This window comes from Suricata suricatta, chromosome 11, assembly GCF_006229205.1.
Source record: "Suricata suricatta isolate VVHF042 chromosome 11, meerkat_22Aug2017_6uvM2_HiC, whole genome shotgun sequence".
Taxonomy (NCBI): Eukaryota; Metazoa; Chordata; class Mammalia; order Carnivora; family Herpestidae; genus Suricata; species Suricata suricatta.
Genome location: NC_043710.1, coordinates 51900433 through 51921050, shown reverse-complemented (window position 1 = coordinate 51921050; position 20618 = coordinate 51900433). Strand labels below are relative to the sequence as shown.

At 37.4% G+C, this 20618-nt stretch overlaps 2 protein-coding genes across 2 annotated transcripts; both read left to right on the top strand.

The window, feature by feature from the left end:
* Positions 1 to 8431: 8431 nt before the first annotated feature.
* Positions 8432 to 9379, top strand: LOC115272014 (olfactory receptor 52A5-like). Its single transcript, XM_029915013.1, has one exon. The coding sequence runs from the start codon at positions 8432 to 8434 to the stop codon at positions 9377 to 9379; it is 948 nt and encodes a 315-aa protein (XP_029770873.1).
* An 8122-nt stretch (positions 9380 to 17501) lies between these two features.
* Positions 17502 to 18440, top strand: LOC115272021 (olfactory receptor 52A1). The gene has a single exon (XM_029915022.1). The coding sequence runs from the start codon at positions 17502 to 17504 to the stop codon at positions 18438 to 18440; it is 939 nt and encodes a 312-aa protein (XP_029770882.1).
* The last annotated feature ends 2178 nt before the right edge of the window (positions 18441 to 20618 follow it).

Here is a 20618-nt window from a genome sequence, read left to right as displayed (position 1 = left end):
GCATGGTTGTATCTGAGTCCACTCTTGCACTTGGCAGACAGGACTCTAGCCACATAAGCTTTTCCATGTGTGTGCTAAGGATCCCCATTTTAATTCAGACATAGACATGTCCAAGGCCTCCTAATTTTGTATTTCCCATAAGTCACTTAAATTTATATCTTCTCAATGGATGAATTTTATCAACCATTGCAGTAAGAGATAGTCAACTACATCTCTAACACTGCTGTATGGAAAAATTAAACCTTTGTTTCTGGTTTTCTCTAGAACACATGTGGAATGAAAAGCCACTTGTGAAAATTTGAACTCTATAGTTCCCATTGCATTACTCAGAGGTAATTATTTCTACTTAATATTAGGAATTTTAAAAAGCTACATCCGTCACCAAATAAGGAGTCACATAGTTTTTTAAAAAATGTTTTCATGCTTATTTAGTTCTGAGAGGGACAGAGACAGAGTGCAAGCTGGGGATGGGCAGAAAGAGAGGGAGACACAGAATCAGAACCAGGCTCCAGGCTCTGAGCTGTCAGCACAGGGCCAGACTTGGGACTCAAATTCAGGAACTGGGAGATCATGACCTGAGCCAAAGGTGGCTGCTCAACCGAATGAACCACCAAGGCACCCCAGGACACATAGTAAGTCACATCGTATGCTTCTTTAGCTCTAACAGGTTTTAACTAAACAGTATCAAAGAGTAATTTTGTCTCTAATGTCTCTAATAGCATTATTACTCTGTGAGGTTCAAACATTTGTTACATTTCCCAAAGATATCATTCTTGTGAGACATACTGTATGTTTCTAATATGATTTTCTCTATACAAAGAGTCATGTACATTGCTGCTATTATATTCACGATGGAGTACTACATGGCAATGAGAGGGAATGACATATGGCCCTTCGTAGGAAAGTGGATGGACCTTGAGGGTGTCATGCTGAGTGAAGTAAGCCAGGCAGAGAAGGACAGAAACCATATGTTTACACTCATAGGTCTAGCAGGAAAACAAGAGAGACCTAATGGAGAACCAGGGGGAACGGAGGAGGGAGAGAGAGTTGGGGAGAGAGAGGGATGCAGAACTTGAGAGACTATTGAATGCTGAGAATGAACTGAGGGTTGGGGGGGAGGGGGAAGGGGGGAAGACAGGTGGTGGTGATGGTGGAGGGCACTTGAGGGGAAGAGCACTGGGTGTTGTATGGAAAACAATTTGACAATAAAATATTATGGAAAAAAATAAAGAAAGAAAGAAAGAAAAAAAAAAAGAGTCATGTACAAATTTCAGAACCTGCTGGTTCACACCTCAGCCTACTTCATACACTATCTGAAAAGTATTCTTTTTGTTTTACCTGAAGATTTTACTTTGAATTCTTCAGGTGTTCCTTTGATGGGTTGTGGGCATTCTGAGGTATACTGCATATCTTCTGGTCTACCTAATACTGCTATGTTGATTTCAATCTACCATGTGTTGTTCTCAGTCAGAGTGGGAAACATGCACACAGCCTCCTCTCCAAAGTCAGTGTGAGCTTAGCCAGCACACAATGCAGCCAATCCTGCATCATTGTTTTCTTTTGCTAGGATGAATAGGATTTCATGGCAGTTTAATGACAAGTGAAGGGTCAAAGAATTTTTCAATGCAAACAGCTTTCTAAGTAGGGCCAGACTCAATGACACAGGAGAAAAAACATGTAACTCTAAATCAGGCCATCATTTCTCTTAGGCAGATATATGTAATGCAACCTGTTAAACTTTTACTTGTACATACAAGAGTTGTATATTTTCCTTTTCTTTCTTTGATATCAAAGCTTAAAATTCATTTTAGGTTACAGCACCTATTTTTGAATTCACTAAGTGAACACTCCTCATAAATAACATAAAATAGGGAGAGTTGATCTCTATAAGGTGACGGCACTAAAACTTGTAAAAACATATTATTATTTCATGAGAATTTAAACATATGGAACAATTTCTATATCATATAGAAATGGTCCATTTATTTCTCTATCAGCAATTCTCTACAGACTAGTCTGCATGTTTTGAAATGTTTTCATTTCCCTTAATTGGCTCATTATTTGGTAAATATGTGTCATTGATTTTGTTACCTTGGGTCACTGTCTTCTCTTAGAAATTTCTAATAGGACAGTCATTTTGGCTCCCAGTCCCCAAGGACTCTAGAATTTGTGTTTTTATTAGATGCAGAACTGCTATTACACAAGTTCTTCCAGGTTTTGATCCACATTGCCTCTCCTTTTCACATCTGTTCCAGGTTAATTTAAAGCTCACCAGTCATTGGTAGAAGATAATCCCTCAGGTGGCTCCCATAGTACAAAAGATCCTCATGGTCTGAAACAGCAAAAGATTTTCATTCTGTGTTTCTATGTAACTTACCACAGATGATTCCTGGTAAGTCTTTGGGCTTATGTCTTGGCTTATGTGTGGGAAAACGTAACATTGGCTGCAAAGGGACACATAATGCTATGATCCAATAAGATGCCATGGTGATAAAAAAGCAATAGAGACAGATACCATATGTTTGCACTCATACGTCTAGCAGGAGAACAGGAGAAACCTAATGGAGGACTGTGGGGAGAGGAAGGGGGAAAGAGAGTTGGTGTGAGAGAGGGACCCAAACCTGAGAGACTATTGAATACTGAAAAGGAACTGAGGGTTGAAGGGGGAGGGGAAGGGGGAAGGGAGGTGGTGGTAATGGAGGTTACTTGTGGGGAAGAGCACTGGGTGTTATATGGAAACCAATTTGACAATAAACTATTTAAAAAAAAAGCAACAGACCCTTAGAGTAATTGACTATTTAAACATGAAGAAGATTTTGTCTCATGCAGTTCAGAATATTTCTCAATTAGTGAATTACACAATGGGTGACATTTTAAAGTGAGCCTGACAAATAGGAGGGCTATGGAGAAGGATCTGGCCTGCACAGTGTATAAAAACCTTATTGATTCAGAGGTCAGAGAATTATACAGGTTTAGACTGGAAAAGCTTCTGTAGAAATGGTGCACTCAAGTCATTCAGGACAAACCTCATTTGGTGACAGGATCTTCAAGTATCTGAAGTTATTCATGGGAAGGAGAGACCCGTCTATGAATGAGTCATGGCAGTTAGAGAAAATAATACATTTTACATGTGTTTCTAAATATGTTAAATACAGTACATCGTTTAATCCTCACAGTCACCCTGCAGTGTGTTCCTATCTGTTTACTTTGTCTCAGCAAGAAAGAAGTGAGACAATGATGTTTTATAAGTGCCTGAAGAGCATGCAGATCTAAAGAGTGTCCTGTGGACTTAAACTTTTGAACTGACTAGGTCCTTGTGATTCCCCACCATGTTCCATGGCTCATGTGTATATTTGGAAGGTAGGACTTTTATGAGAAATGAAGAGGGGGGCGGTTTGGGACTTACTAGAAGGAAGACAAATCTGACATTTAGAGCAGTCCTGCAATGGACAAACTATCTCAGAAACAAGTAGAGTCTATGCCTGGGGGCTTGAGGCAGAGATCAAAGGGTCAATTTCACTGAATTTGTAGAGGGAAAGCTTTCCTGAGTTGTAGGGTATGTGGTTTAGACTTAAATCCCTTGATTCTTTTAGGTTTCAGGAATCAGACTGAGTCAGAATTGGAGATGTAAGTAACACTATGGTTTAGGATTCATGCTGTAAATGAGACCCATGTATGTTTTCCTTGCTCATGGATTTCAAAGGGTTAATATATGTCTCTTTCATCTTCTAAATTTGCACATATTTGTGCACACAGCTGTTTCCAGCTTTCCTTGTCGCTCAGAACATCTTAGCTTCCCCTGCCATGATTTCTTTTCATCAAGACAGCGAGCAGCACAGATATTGTTCCTTTGTTACCACTCCAATGTGGCCAAGTCATTTCATCATACCCCATCTGGACTATCACACGTGTTTTTCTAACTTCATATCCAGATGCCAACTTTCATCCTTTTAAGGCATTCATCAATCTGCCAGCAGAGTGGATTTTTAAAGTCAAAAGGCCTGTTATTCCACCTATGGTTTCAATTATTTTGTTTAAACCTGTAACTTTACATTTGTTATTCTTCCCCTTTCCTTAGCCTCAACAACCACTATCTCTGCTTATGGAACAATCCATATGTTATAATGGCTTATTGAATTGCCATCCCTATGTAAATTCAACACTACTTTGATTTTGTCCAAAGTATTTCCTCTTCAAATGCTCTTCCATCTCCCCATCTGACTAATACCTACAGAAGAATGATATCCCTTGATAGCCAGATTTATTCTGCCCATTTTTATTATAGCTATAAAACATTAATTCTTATTTCCTTAAAGACTATGTTTTCTCCAGTGTAAAACTCTAGAACAATGGTTAGCAACCTAGTGTGTTGTGTCCCACCCTGCACATGCAGATGATGTTTGGCAATGCAGGAGATGCTTTTGATTTTCATGACAAGAGAGAACAACTGGCATCGAATGGGCAGGAGTCAAGGATGCTGCTGAATTCCCTGCAATATAGAGAATTACCCCAGAAGACAACATTTATCTCACCACAGTGCCAGTTGTGCTGAGATTGAAAAAACTTGCTCTAGAAGAATACCCACTTGGCCTCATCAAGTTGGGAATGTAAAACTATCAGGAAGGAAGACAACTTCTTTCTTTGTAAGATGTGTGGTTTTTGAGACCTTAGACATGATCTCTTATTTTATTTACCTGCTACTTTGTTACTTTTCTCTTTCCTCTCTTTTACTCTCTTTCCACTAGTCATCTGGTGAGCTATAGTTCACACGTTATCCTCTACAGATTCTCTAGGGGAACCCTGAACATGTGGCCATTTAAATCTCCCCAAAGAAAATTCCAGATAAAGACAATAATTCACACATTTGAGTTAAGTCACAGAAAGTGTTATCCAGTAAATGAATGCCATGGCATTGCATATGTGGTTTTATATCTGATGTGCAGCATATGGTAACATGTATGTAATGTGTGTATAGTACTTACTTGGAAAAAGGAAAGAAGGAATATTAGAGTTGTTTCCATTAGAATCTAAACAGGTACTCCTGATTAGAATTTGTTGTTTAGATTTGTACAACCCAGCCTGATGTAGTTTCACACTGTTGTATATCCCAAATCCTTTAGGGTTAATTATGAAATCTCAAAAGACACAAATTGATTTTGTTCTTTCTGAGCCTGTATCATGGAATTTGGGTCCAAGAAGATTTACCTATAAACACAAGTTTAATTTTTCATTAATATAATATGGGCTAATAATGTCAATATAAAAAGTTAAGGAAGATAAAATATCCCAAAATGTCTAAATATTTTATGCCAATCAATTCTATAGTACTTACTTAATAAGTGGTGAATAGTAGCTTTGAATTACAGGCACTTGGCATAATTTACATACTTTAAAAATGGAATAAATATATTTTACTTGTTCTCCAATTGTGTGAAGAAATATTTGGAACATAGAGAATACTCAAGTATTGAGTCCTGAAGATATTATTAGAATACAAATTTCTAATTTGTGGGTTGTACTGTTCTTTGTGGAAGATGAGGAAGATCTACTTTGGCATACTGTATACTTGTTAAAAGGAAGAGTTTGGGAACAAAGGTTGTCAAGAGGGTAACCTCTCTCAGAGTGGAATAAACTTGAAAAAAATGAGGCAATAAATACTCCTGTAACTGACATGAGATGCGTTCTTGGTAATCCTACATGATTAGAGATTGTCTAATTTAGAGAGCCTACATTATTTTCAGTACTTAGGAAAAAATATGCCTGAGTGGCTCAGTCAGTTAAGCATCTGACTGTTTGATTCAGCTCAGAATATGATCTCATAGATACATGAGTTCAAGCCCCATGTAGGACTCTGTTGGCAGCACAGAGCCTGCTTAGAATTCTCTGTCTCCCTCTCTCCCTGTCTTTCCCCCACTCCCACTGAATCAGTTTCTCTCAAAATAAATAAATAACTTTAAAACATAAAATTAAATTGAAAAAAAGGAATAAATGTCTTTTTGGAATTATGTATGTCATAATGGTTACTGATAAGGAAATAGAAGAGCAGAGGATACAAATTGGCACTTGGGGTTGAATATAAGAGATGTGCAAAGCAGGACATAGTAAAATTGGCTCTGGCAACGATCGTCAAAGAATACATCATGATTGATATATTTTCCGAGACACTAAGTAGGAAAAGTTGCATGATGAATGGTTGGATTTTGGAAACACATGGACACTGACAAATTAAGTGGGAAACATTCTGAGTCTATTGGAGAGGGATCAGACTAGGAAGAGGCTACCCTGAGAAGTCAGTCAAGCTGGTGAGCTGCAGATTTGGTAAATATTTTGGTCAAACTTATCTTCTGACTATAAAGCACATAAGTGACCACAACTACCCTGGATGCCGAATGTCAGCCCAAGCAGAGTGCAGTTGTTGAAATATGTTTGCTCTGTATTCAATGATTTCTTCTCAGGAACCTAGTGGCTGAGGTGGTTAAGCATCTGACTCTAGATTTTGATTCAAGTCATGATCTCCCAGATGTGAGATGAGGCCCTGCCTTGAGCTCTGTGTTGGGTGTGGAGTCTGCTTGGGATTCTCTCTCCCCAACCCCACTGCCCCTCTCCCACTTTTGCATGTGTTCATGTTCACTGTCTCTCTAAAATGTAAAAAAAATAATAATAATTTTTCTCAATGACAATTTTTTGGTTACAAAATAAGCATAAGTAATGAGGGGAAAACATAAAAGAAAAGCATCTGTTTTGTCCATGACATGGACCAGAGACAAACCATCGAATTCCTTTAATTTTTCTCATTATGAATGATTAAAGAACATAGAGATATAGAACTTGATGGTTGTTCTTACAATGACTTTGTGAAAAGAGAAAACTTTAAAGAAGTACATGAAGAGAAACAATGAGATGGATGCCACACTATATCCATTCATATGTGGATGAAAACTAAGGTTTGTTCCCTCTTTTGGCTGTTGTGATAATGCTGCAATAAACATGGGATTACAGATAACTCTTCAATATTCTGTTTTCCTTTCCTTTGAATATATGCTCAGAAGTCAAATTGTTGGGTTATATGTAGCTATGTTTTTACAATTTTTTGTTGAACCCTCCTAGTGCTTTCTGGAGTGGCCACATTTCCCCCATTTATGGGCAACATTACCCTTTTCACCAAATGCCTCAATACTCATTATCTCTTGACTTATTGATTTCAAGTCTTCTAACTGGATTGACGTGATATCTCATTGTGGTTTTGATTTACATGTCTCTGAATATTTATTTAAACATGAGAAAAAAGGAAATCCTTTCATTTGTAACAGTAATCATGAAATTTGAGTACATTGTGGTAAGTGAGATTAGTTAAAGAGAAAAAGATATTGTATGTTAAAATAAAATTAGGGGCACCTGGGTGGCTTAGTTGGTTGGGCGGTGGCTCAGCTCAGGTCATGATCTCAGTGTGTGTGGGTTCGAGCCCCATGCGGGCTCTGTGCTGACAGCTAGCTCAGAGTCTGGAGCCTGTTTCAGATTCTGTGTCTCCCTCTCTCCCTGGCCCTCCTGCTCATGCTGTTTCTCTCTGACTCTCAAAAATAAATACAAAACATTAAAAATTAAAAAAAAAAACAATAAATAAAATAAAATAAAAAGAGAAACAGATCCACAAATAGAGAGAATAAACTGATGGTTGCCAGAGCCCAGGGTTTGGAGGGTGGCCAAATTGGTGAAGAGGAGTGAGACACAGGCTTGAAGTGATGGGAGCTATGTGGATAAAAGGTACAGCGTGGGGAATACAGCCAATGGTTTGCAGTAGCATGTACAGAGGCGTGCCATAGCTGCACTAGTCTAGAGCACAGTATAGTGTTCAGACTTGTTGAATTACTATGCTGTATATCTGAAACAAAAGTAATATTGCGTGCCAACTCCACTGCAACAGGGACAGAATGCCAAACTCTTAAAAACAGATACATTTGATAAAAACAGATACAACTGTGGGTACTAGGGTCTGAGGAGTGAAGAAATGGAGGAGATAGTTGTTTCATAGATGAGTAAGTCCTCCTAGCGATCTAATGTACAGTATAGTAACTACAAACAAAAATATTATATTAAAAACAGCAACCTTTTGAAAGACCAGATCTTAATATTTCCCATCACGAAAAAGAAAACATATTTAAGTGGACTTTTAGAGTATTAGCTAACACCAAATGGCACTCATATTGGAATGTGTGAATATATCAAACCAACAGGGTGTGCAAATAAGCTTAGACTATATTTGATGTCAAAATATTTCAATAATAAAAGAAAGAGAAGATGGCATACGCTTTATCTAACTGAAGTGTACTTAGCTAAAAAAGTAATTTCTTCCTATTTTTAATCCATGTCATCTTGACAGGGTATAGAAGATGAATCAGCAAAACCACTACTTGATTCTGCTGACCAAATCATCATGCTTGTGCTCAATGGCTCAGTCTTCATGCCGTCTGTACTAACACTCATTGGGATTCCTGGACTACAGTCAGTGCAGTGTTGGATTGGGATTCCATTCTGTGTCATGTATATCATCGCTGTGATTGGGAACTCCCTAATTTTAGGTATCATCAAACATGAACACAGCCTCCATAAGCCCATGTACATATTTTTGGCCATGCTGGGGGCCACAGATATTGCACTTAGCACGTGTATTCTGCCCAAAATGTTGGGCATCTTCTGGTTTCATTTGCCAAAGATTTTCTTTGCAGCCTGCCTGCTACAAATGTGGCTTATTCATTCATTCCAGGCAATCGAATCAGGCATCCTCCTGGCAATGGCCCTAGATCGCTATGTGGCCATCTGTGACCCCTTGAGACATGCAACCATCTTCTCCCAGCATCTCTTGACTCACATTGGAGTTGGAGTGACATTCAGGGTTGCCATTCTTACTATACCATCCATTATGCTCATCAAATGTCATCTGAAACTCTACCGAACTACAGTCATCTCTCACTCTTACTGTGAGCACATGGCTGTTGTAAAACTAGCTATTGAGGACATCCAGATCAATAAGATATATGGCCTATTTGTTGCCTTCAGTATCTTAGGGTTTGATATAATCTTCATCACATTGTCTTATGTGCAAATCTTTGTCACTGTGTGTCAGTTGCCCCAGAAGGAGGCACGATTCAAGGCCTTCAATGCCTGCATTGCCCACATCTGTGTCTTCCTACAGTTCTACCTCCTTGCATTCTTCTCTTTCTTCACTCATAGATTTGGCTCTCACATACCAACATATGTTCATATCCTCCTATCAAATCTTTACCTGTTAGCCCCACCTTTTCTCAACCCCATTGTATATGGTGTGAAGACCAAACAAATTCGTGACCATGTCCTGAAAATGTTTTTTTCTAAAAGACCTTAATCATTAATGGCTCCTGTTAAAGAGATTTTAGGTTAACTCAAAGTAACAACATGAATGTGGTAAAAGTCAAATCTACAACGATTTGTATTAAAAAAAAAACCTTTGGGGTGCCTGCATGGTTCAGTCAATTGAGTGTCCAATACTTGATTTTGGTTCAGGTCATGATTTTATGGTTTGATGAGTTCCAGTGGGCATTGATTCTATGTTGTCGGTGCAGAGCCCATTTGGTATTGTCTTTATACCCATTTCAAGCTTGTGCATGTGCTTTCTCTCACTCACTCTCTCTCTTTCTCTCAAAAAAAAATCTCTAAATCTAAGATGCTTACAACTGCAGGAGGCATTTAAAAGCTCACAAAGTACATAGGAACTTTGTTTTGCCACTCACATATAGAACAAAATTCTCTTGGGCTGACATTCAAATTGTTTGTGTTTTTCTTTTGTTTTGGTTCTATCTGTTTAAGTCTAGAAATTCCTCTCCCGAAATACCTAGACCTACATAGAAATAAAATGTGAGAAAAACAACACTTGACTCCTGGTAACTTCTAAGGACCATTACACATCTATATCCTTCAACAGCCAAACTAACACATAGCTGTGTGCTCTTGGCTATTCACCTTTTCAGTATTAGAGCACACAATTATGTGACGAAAATATTGATACACCTGAAGGGGAAAATAGACAGCAGCATAAAAGTAGTAAGTTCAGTACCTTACTTACTGTACAAGATAGAACATCCAGATAGAAGATCAATTAGCAACTGAGGACTTGAACACTATTGACCAAATAGACCTTACATACACATACAATTTCCCCCAATAGCATCAATACACATTTTCTTCTAGCACACAGGAAACATTTTCCAGAATAGATTACATACAGAATCCCAGAGAGAGTCTTAAATATTAAAGAAGATTGACTCATAATGAGTATCTTTTCTGAATACCATATGATGAAAGTAGAAAGCAATAGCAGATGAAAAACCAGAATATTCATAAATACATATAAATTTAAAAAACATAGTCTTCAACAACTAACTTATAGGTCATGGCTTAACGAAGAAACCACAATCGTAATTTGAAAATCTCTTGAGAGTAACGACATAAAAATACAACAAACTAAAGTCAATTGGACATAATAAAATAGCACTAAGACAAAGATGATAGGAATAAATGTCTGCATTGAAAATATTAAAGATCTCAGATAAATGATGTAACTTTATACCCAGCTAGTAGATGAAGAATGAAGTAAACCAAAATTAGCAGAAGAAGTGAAATAAGGTTACAGCAAAAATAAACATAGTATAAAATAGAAGAACAATAGAAAAAAAACCACTACACAAATAAAAAGTTGTTTATTTTGAAGAGATTAGAAAAGTTGACAAACCTTCAATCCTGTGTATTGAAAGAGAATATTGATAGAAGTAAATCATAAGTGAAAGAGGAGACATACAACTGAGATCAAATACATACATTCCAAATCGTATGAGACCCTTATCAAAATTGATAGGCCAACAAATTGGACAAGGTACAAACACGGATCGACATGTTTTTCCTGTTGTTTTCAAGCCACAGTAGGAAAAGAAGTTAGGATAGTCATTTCCCTTGAAGAAATGATGACTGTGATGGAGAGTGTTAAGGAGCACAGAGGAAATGTGGTTCATTCTAGGACTCAAGTAATGTGGTATTCTTCAATGGGTGGGGCTTACTAATGTATGTCTACCTTGGACAGTTATTCAAGTTGGAAAACATATGATTTTTGTACCCATATAAGAATTAAGGAAAAGGTGTTTAAAATATTAGGTAGGTAAGTAAGTGTTCAGATATGAAATAAAACAAAACTGAAAGAAGGAAAAGATCTGTTAATGACTTGTTGCACATCAAAGGACTCTGAAGAGATAGCAATACGAAATGCAGTGTGGGATTCTGGATTGGGTTCAGGCAAAGAAAAAATGTACCTAGGAGAAGTTATTCTTTGGATTATTGTCTACATGTGAATATGGCCTACACATGGTGATGGTGTTATTGCAATATTAGGTGCTCTGAAATTGGTTATAAAATTATAGTTATGCAATAGAAGATCTATGTTCTAGGTCAAGAAACACAGACTTACATAGGAGTAACCGTGTCTTCAAACTACTCATAAATAATGCAGCAAGAGAGTATCTATCTATCTATCTATCATCTATCTATCTATCTATCTATCTAACTATATATATATATCAAATTATAAAGCAACATGGGTCAAAATAGAGATAATATCTGAATCTGGGTATAGGTTATAAGGGGTTTTATTGAAGCGGTCTGGCACTATTCTGTACACTTTGAGTTATATCAATATAAGACCTTTTACAAAGCTCTTTTTTTAAGAATATTTTTCATGCAGTAATGAACACAACACTCATGTATTTGTCCATTCCAGAAACATTATCATTGCTTCTGATTTTGGGCTCTACTATAAGCCTACTGCATCACCAAGTCTAGTGATGATTTTGAAATAGAATCTCTCTTTTATATCAGTACTTATTCCCAATTTTATCTTTCATGAAATCTCATGAAAATGAATTATATTTTTCATCATTCATTTATTGGTATTTCTTTTACACATCTTGCTTCTGAAAAGTATGATAATCAGGTTTCTCAATTTAAAAACAGATATATCATCTCCATATATTATGTAATATTTTTTCTTTTTTTTTCTTTTGGTGCATAGAAAATTTCTGTTTATTTTTTATTTTATTTTTTTTCAATATTTTATTGTCAAGTTGTTTTCCATACAACACCCAGTGCTCTTCCCCATAAGTGCCCTCCACCATCACCACCACCTCTTTTCAAGATGCTCTGAATTGCTTGCCTTTTGTTCCAGAAAATAAGCTGCTCGATGCATCTGTTTCTTCTAATATATATGAAAACATGTATACATTTTTGCTAGCCTAACTGCTCTTCAGCTTCCAGAATTTAGCTAAGGGTTTGTTTAACTAAGGAATACTGACCATTTCTCTTTTTTTTTTTTCTTTTCCTATAACCCTTGTAAAGCTTCCACAGCATGTGTCACATTAGCTTCTCCCTCCATTTTTCCCTTACACAACTACTTCTTCCACATAGATCGCATCTAATCTACATGTTTTCATGAGCTGGATAACATACAACACACTTTCATAACAAATGTATATTGAGTGAAGTAATGAGAGAATGAATACACATTAAATTTTTAATCAATATTTACATAATATATATATAAGCATTAATATTTACATTAAGCATTATTTACATATTTTCCAATTGGAAGAACAAATAGAGGAAGAGGTGTTCCAACCTCAAATAACTTAAGTAAATATTTTATTACCCACCAAAGTAATATTGAAGAATTAAACCAAAACAAAAGGCATCAGAATCCAGACTTTAGCCTCTACTACAAAGCTGTCATGATCAAGACAATATGGTATAGGCACAAAAACAGACACATAGACCAATGAAATAGAATAGAGAACCCAGAAATGGACCCACAAATGTACAGCCAATTAATCTTTGACAAAGCAGGAAAGAGTATCCAATGGAAAAAAAAGACTGCCTCTATAGTAGGTGGTGCTGGGCGAACTGGACAGCAACATGCAGAAGAATGAAACTAGACCACTTTCTTACACCATACACAAAAATAAACTCAATATGGCTGAAGAACCTGAATGTGAGACAGGAAACCCTCAAAACCCTTGAGGAGAATTAGAAAACAGCCTCCTTGATCTCAACTGCAGCAATTTCCTACTTGACACATCCCCAAAGGCAAGGGAAATGAAAGCAAAGATAAACTATTTGGATCTCCTTAAGATAAAAAGCTTCTGCACTGCAAAGGAAACAATCAAGAAAACTAATAGGCAACCGACAGAATGGGAAAAGATAGTTGCAAATGACGTATCAGATAAAGGGCTGGTATCCAAAATCTACAAGGAACTCACCAACCTCCACACCCACAAAACAAATAACCCAGTGAAGAAATGGGAAGAAGACATAAACAGACCCTTCTCCAAAGAGGACATCCCGATGGCATATAGGCACATGAAATAATGCTCAACATCACTGATCATCAGGGAAACACAAATCAAAACCATACTGAGATACCACCTCATGCCAGTCAGAGTGGCTAAAATGAACAAATCAAGAGACTATAGATGTTGGCAAGGATGTGGAGAAACAGGCACGCTCCTACACTGTTGTTGGGAACGTAAACTGGTGCAACTGCTCTGAAAAACAGTGTGGAGGTTCCTCAAAAAACTATCACTAAAACTCCCCTATTACCCAGCAATAGAACTGCTGGGGATTTACCCAAGGGATACGGAAGTGCTGATGCATAGGGGCACATGTACCCCAATGTTCATAGCAGCACTGTCAACAATAGCCAAAACATGGAAAGAGCCTAAATGTCCATCACCTGATGAATGGATCAAGATTATGTGGTATAGATACATAGGTGTGTATATATATAATAGAGTATTACATGGCAATGAGAAAGAATGAAATATGGTCCTTTGTAGCAAAGTGGATGGACCTCGAGGGTGTCATGCTAAGCGAAATAAGTCAGGTGGATAAAGACAGATATCATATGTTTGTACTCATAGGTCTAACAGGAGAACAGGAGAAACCTAATAGAGGACCGTGGGGAGAGGAAAGGGGAAAGAGAGTTGGGAAGAGAGAGGGATGCAAAACCTGAGAGACTATTTAATACTGAAAACGATCTGAGGATTGAAGGGGGAGGGGGAGGGGGAAAGAACGTGGTGGTAATGGAGGAGGGCACTTGTGGGGAAGAGCACTGGGTGTTATATGGAAATCAATTGGAAAATAAACTATTTAAAATATTTTATTAACCCAGGATATGTTATAATACCTGGTAGTAATAGTCATGTATCCTAAGATCAAAGCATCAATAATTAAAGTCATGTATTTATATAGTGTACCCTATTAAGTAATTTTTATAGATTAAGATGACCGAATCTATTGGACAAAAATATAAAGGTAGAGATATTGATACAGGAACACAAAGAAGGCAAATATAATGCCTACGATACAGAGTATAATTATGGTAGAAACTGGTTTCGAAACTAGATAGTCCTATTCAAAACTCATTTTTTAGAAAGATTTTATTTATTTTTATAATGTTTAATTTTGACTGAGTCTGTGCGAACGAGTGGGGTGGGGCAAAGAGTCTGGGAGGCAGAAAATCTAAGGCAAGCTCCACACTGTCAGCACAAAGCCCAATGTAGGGCATGAACCCACAAACTGTGAGATCATGACCTGAGTCATAGTCAGACACTTAACTGATTGAGCACCAACGCATCCCTGGAAACTCATTTCTAATCAACTATATCACAAGTGGTCTCATAGTTGAAAAGTCAAATCCATTTGAAATGAAATGTAAAGCAAATCAGGCAATTATAGAAACCATTTTGTTTTTGGAAACTCAGTGAACAAAGGATCACAAGAATATTTATTTAACTCATGGCTGAGAATCATGTCTACCTTTAAGTGTTTATTACATGTTTCTCATAATGAGGACAGAGGAAAAGGATGTGAACTCATAAAATACAATTTATGTATTTTAATTGGTCTGCCTTTACTTTGTGGGGAAAGAGAACAGAAGAGAACAAGGAGAGTCTGCCAAAGTAGAAATGATTTCAGAGACAACACATGTGGATCGACCCAGGAGGGCTTTATTATGAGCTGCTGGGTCCCTGGTGGCTTGGGCTTGTGGCTAGGAAATCTCTCAGTCCTTCTGCTCTCCAACAATCACTGGGGAACATTACATTGATGGCCAGCAGCTTTCTCTACAATTTGACCTCAATAAATTGATGCTCTGTCCCAACATAATACAAACCTTGTTGCAAATTTTTTTGGAGATGAACACACCAACATGATCTCAAACAGACTTATAGAATAGGGAGCATGTCTGTTCTGCAGGGACAAAAAAGAAACAGGAAAGACTATCTCACAGATGTCTACATATTGGCACACACCTCAGCAGCAAACAGGTCAGAGTTCGACTTGAAGGGAGCTGTTTCAGAGGGTGAAGATAGAAGAAAAGAGGCATTTCCCAGCACAAGATGCGAGGAAATGAGACCAGAATCTAATGAGCAGGAAGAGTGGATGAGAGGTAAACAATGAGTGATGGTGCCATGAAGATTGACCATGGTCTTCAGGTGTCTGGTAAGAGCAGAACTGGCTCCCGGCAACAAAGGGTGAGGGAGTCTCATTATCCCCAGGTTACCGCATAACGTTTCACTACCAGCTTTCCCATGGATAACCCCTCCATTCCTCCTGCCCTATACCAGCTTAAGTCCTCTCCCATCTGCCTTCCCACCATCTGTACCTGTCAGGTCATGTTCCCATGTCAGCTCCTTACTCTGAATGAGTCAGATAATGTGATTGTTACTTAAGAATTTCTATTCTAATACTGATTATGTCTAGAAGAAAAGAGCCAATGAAATAATCCACATCTAGAAATCGGTTAAGTTAATTATTGGGGAACAAAGCTTTGAAACTAAAGGACTTAGTTGACTAACTAGTCTAGTCTAAATCTACATCAGCTGATACAGACTATCTTCACAGAATGGCCCCTGTGGACTGGGTTCCATCATTTGAGGTTTAGCTGCACAAACCATAGGACTTCCTGCATTCCTGGCATATTTGTTGAAAATCAGTATGTGACTAGAGATCATGAGCTTGCTGACATAAGTCACCAGTGGTGGAGGTGTCTAGAAAAGAATGAAATAACTGAATGATATTTTCATTACACTATAACAATTTCTTTATTTTACATCTTGAGAATGTCTTGATTCAAGATATTCAAGTTTTAAAAAGCAATGATTTTGATCCAAGAATTACTTTATGTAAGGACAAAGACCCCATGGTTTCAGACATTCAGGCATTAGTAAATTGAGAGGTGACTAAATTCCCATCAATTATTCTATAGCCTTGCTTTGGATCATTTGTGGTATCCCAAGGTTTGCTGTCTGTCTTGGATTTCTAATTTTTTATTTGACGACATTTTATGGAACCTGTATTTCACCCTTTTAATGTCTATACATTTCTAAGGCCTGTGTTCCCAAAGTGATACAGTCTTTTGAATGGTCTCTATTACATTACAGACATTACATTACATATATTAAAAATAAATGCACCTATGAGTCAAATCTCATGCTAATTGCAGCTCTGAACTGTTAGACCCAAGAAAGTGGTCTCTATTCTTGTAGATTATCCATTTACTTATTCCTATATACTGTAGTCAGCAAGATCGAGTCCTCTGGTTTCCTGTGGACTCCTAGATTCTAGGTGTTCAGTAATGTATTTTAGAGAATGGCGGTATTTTAAGCAGGCAACTAATTTTCAGGATTTCAGTTGTTAATAATATTGACAAGATAAAATGCAGTCATATTAGAAATGTAAAAATTACATAGAAGTTTGACCTAGAGCTCACCAATGTACACTGATTTAGATAATCTATTCCAGTGCTCTTCCTTCACTTTCTTTTGAAAGGACATGCAGTCTTACATAGACACAGACAAGTTAGACAGATATAGATATCTATATGTATTACATACTTGGAGAACAGCTGTTCTTCTCTGTTTTTTATTAGGTACCTTTAAATTAATGTGCTGGTTAGAGATTTGCTAGTTCAAACTGACAGCCACAGACCTAGGGACATTAGAAAAAAATAGTCTTGTTGAGTAGTGGGAATGTGGGATAGGGAGAGATTCATCAAACTGTTTGAAATGCCCTTTGCAAGCAAATTAAACAGGTACAATTCTTTTATCCACAGGCCCAGAAGGAAATAACAAGCAAGCCAGCATTGGATTCTCTTATGCAGATGGCCTGAGTGTTCTAATGCAGATGCCTGCTTCTATATAACTTCTTATTGCACTACCCTGCTTGTGGATGTCCTTCCTGAAAACAGTAATGTGTATCTCTGGATCTAACATTTCCCATAAAAAATGTAAATGACATGGCTGATTCTATCTAAGACTTTTGCCAGAATCAGAGATACTCTCTATGATGACTGGATAAAAACAGGTGTAGAAGAGAACAGTGTCCCTGGTTGTGAGACTTACTTCATTTTCAATTGGAGGCCTGAAGGTGTTATGTCCATTTCCAACATCACAATCTTCATGCCTTCTGTGTTGACACTAATAGGGATTCCAGGCCTAGAGGCTGTGCAGTGCTGGATTGGGATTCCATTCTGTATCATGTATCTCATTGCTATCATTGGAAATTCATTGCTTTTGATCATCATCAAATCAGAGCGCAGCCTCCACGAGCCCATGTACATTTTTCTAGGCATGCTGGGAGCCACAGATATTGCACTTGCTACCAGCATTGTGCCAAAGATGCTGGGCATATTCTGGTTTCATGTGCCAGAGATTTATTTTGATTCCTGTTTGCTTCAAATGTGGCTCATTCACACATTTCAGGGCATAGAGTCAGGCATCCTTGTGGCCATGGCCCTGGATCGTTATGTGGCCATCTGTCATCCACTAAGACATGCTGTCATCTTCACCCACCGCCTTGTCACCCAAATAGGGACTGTGGTAACACTCAGGGCTGCTTTTCTAGTAGCACCATGCCTAATACTGATAAAGTTCCGGTTTCAGTATTACCGTACAACCATCATTTCCCACTCCTATTGTGAGCATATGGCCATTGTGAAGCTGGCTGCAGAAAATGTGCAGATCAACAAAATCTATGGTCTGTTTGTGGCATTTACAGTTGCAGGGTTCGACCTCACATTCATCACTTTGTCTTATGCACAGATCTTTTTCACTGTTTTTCATTTGCCCCAGAAGGAGGCTCGTTTGAAAGCCTTCAATACATGCATCACTCACATCTGTGTCTTCCTCCAGTTCTACCTCCTTGCCTTCTTCTCCTTCTTCACACATAGGTTTGGTGCTCATATTCCTCCTTATATCCATATCCTCTTTTCTAGCTTCTACTTGCTGGTCCCCCCATTTCTCAATCCGCTTGTCTATGGTGCCAAGACCAAGCAGATTCGCATTCATGTGGTAAAGATGTTGTGTTCATAAAATCCACTGTGATTGACACCTTTAGTCTTCCCCATTATGCAATAGTAACAATTTCTCAAAATTAACTATGATGTTTAAAAATCCACATTATGTGTAATACTTCAGTTTTTTTATATTTGTTTATAAAATATATTTACATTTTTGGTTTTCAAATCATCATATTACCTGACAAGTATCAGTCAGTGGGTTTTTAAATGATACTTGGTCATGGGAAAAAGGAAAGTAAAATGAGAAAATTAGAAACATACATTGTCTTCATCTCACTTATTTATTTATACATTCATTCACTTTTAAAGTTCACTTATTTATTTTGAGGGATAGAGAGAGAGTGTGGAAGAGGGTCACAGAGAGAGAGAGGGAGAGAGAGAATCCCAAGTAGGCTCTCTGCTGTCATTGCAAGTGCAGTGGAGGGCTGAAACTCATAGACTGTTGGATTGTTAACCTGAGCAGAAACTGAGAGTAGGGCACGCAACTGAGTGGGCCCCTTAAGTAGCCTTCTGTTTTATTTTTTAGTCCCTGGTTGAGCTTTTTCCTCTGAGATTTATTTTCCAGAGAATCAGATCTATCTAGCTAGCTCTCCCTATAATTATCATCTATCACTGAATTTATTTTTATTTTTTTATCAGGATCTCTTTATTTGCTTTTTTTAATATAACAGTTTATTTTTTTAACATATGCAAGTATTTTCCATCATTTTCAATACAGTAATTACAATGACACTCCAAACAGAAAAGCAAAGTAAAAAATCAAAACCCCAACTATTTCATGTAATTAGATTTATACAGAAATTAGAAGGTTAAGTGACAACTAGTTAATCACCTAATTTCACAGCTATCTGAAGTGGCAATCATTATATAGCAGCTTATCTATGATACAGTCAAGATAAATGATACAATTTATTACTTGCCCATAAGCTAAAACACAGCCTGCTTAATACCTTTCCTTAAATTCCACCTCTGTACTACAATATACTTGAGGTCTATCCAAAAAAGTAGCTACCTTTTATATAGGAAATGAATGATTAAGTCTGTGGTGTTGTAAAAGCAACTTCATTTAAACATAACCACCCCCAACACCAAAAAAAGAAGAGGAAAAAAAAAAGTAAAGAAAATAATAAGGGAAAAACCCAAGACACACTTCCTAGGGGAAAAAAAACCAGCATGTAATTTCTGTCCTTGACGGAATGTATTAAATAAGCAAACACCACCAACAAGCAAAACAAGTACTACAATGTAAAAATATTAAAAAAAAGAAAACTCTCTCACATGCATAAATGAAAGATTGCACACAAAGAGCTCACATCTTTTCAAGCTTCAGTAGTAAATATTCTGCTACTATGTATTAAATACTGCATGGTTTGCCCAAGCTAAGGGGAAACCTATCACTGAATTTAAATACAACCAAAACCATTTTCTAGAATGTACAGGTAGAAACTGGAAACAAGTTGTTGATCTGTCTTGAACTTCTTAGTCACCTAAAAAAGGTTTTTGAGAAAATGTCTTGAAACCATGTTGTGTCAAAACAAACAAACAAACAACATATAAATAAAGCCTAAACACTTATGGATACAATGAGATAATAATACAAAAATTTCAGTATATCTCCAGAGTCATTCGGGAATTTACAAGTACAAAAATCATGAGAACTGAGGAGTTCCATTTTACACATCAATGGATTTCTTTTCTACGTATTTATTTAAATGTTATTGGGGGGCGCCTGGGTGGCTCAGTAGGTTAAGCCTCCAACTTCGGCTCAGGTCAGATCTCATGTTCGTGGGTTCAAGCCCCATGTCAGGCTCTGTGCTGACAGCTCAGAGCCTGGAGCCTGCTTCCGGTTCTGTGTCTCCTTCTCTCTCTGCCCCTCCCTGTCTCACGCTCTCTCTCTGTATCAAAAATAAATAAAAACATTAAAAATATATTTAAAAATTAAAAAAAATGTTATTGGTATATTTTTAGAAAGAGAAAGTGAGGCAGAGAGAGAGGGAGAGAAAGAATCTAAGGCTAGCTCCACATAAACAGTATTGAAGTAGTTACGATCCTGAGAACCTGTGAAATCACGACCAGAGCTTAAAAGGGTCAGACACTCATCCAACTGAGCCACCTAGGCACCCACAAATTACTACAGCTCTGTTACTTATTTGTTAATTCAAAAATTAAAAATCAAATCACAGGCACTGCT

Bases quoted from the DNA above. Each gene is read 5' to 3' on its own strand.
- LOC115272021 (XM_029915022.1), top strand. From the start codon at position 17,502: ATGTCCATTTCCAACATCACAATCTTCATGCCTTCTGTGTTGACACTA.
- LOC115272014 (XM_029915013.1), top strand. From the start codon at position 8,432: ATGCTTGTGCTCAATGGCTCAGTCTTCATGCCGTCTGTACTAACACTC.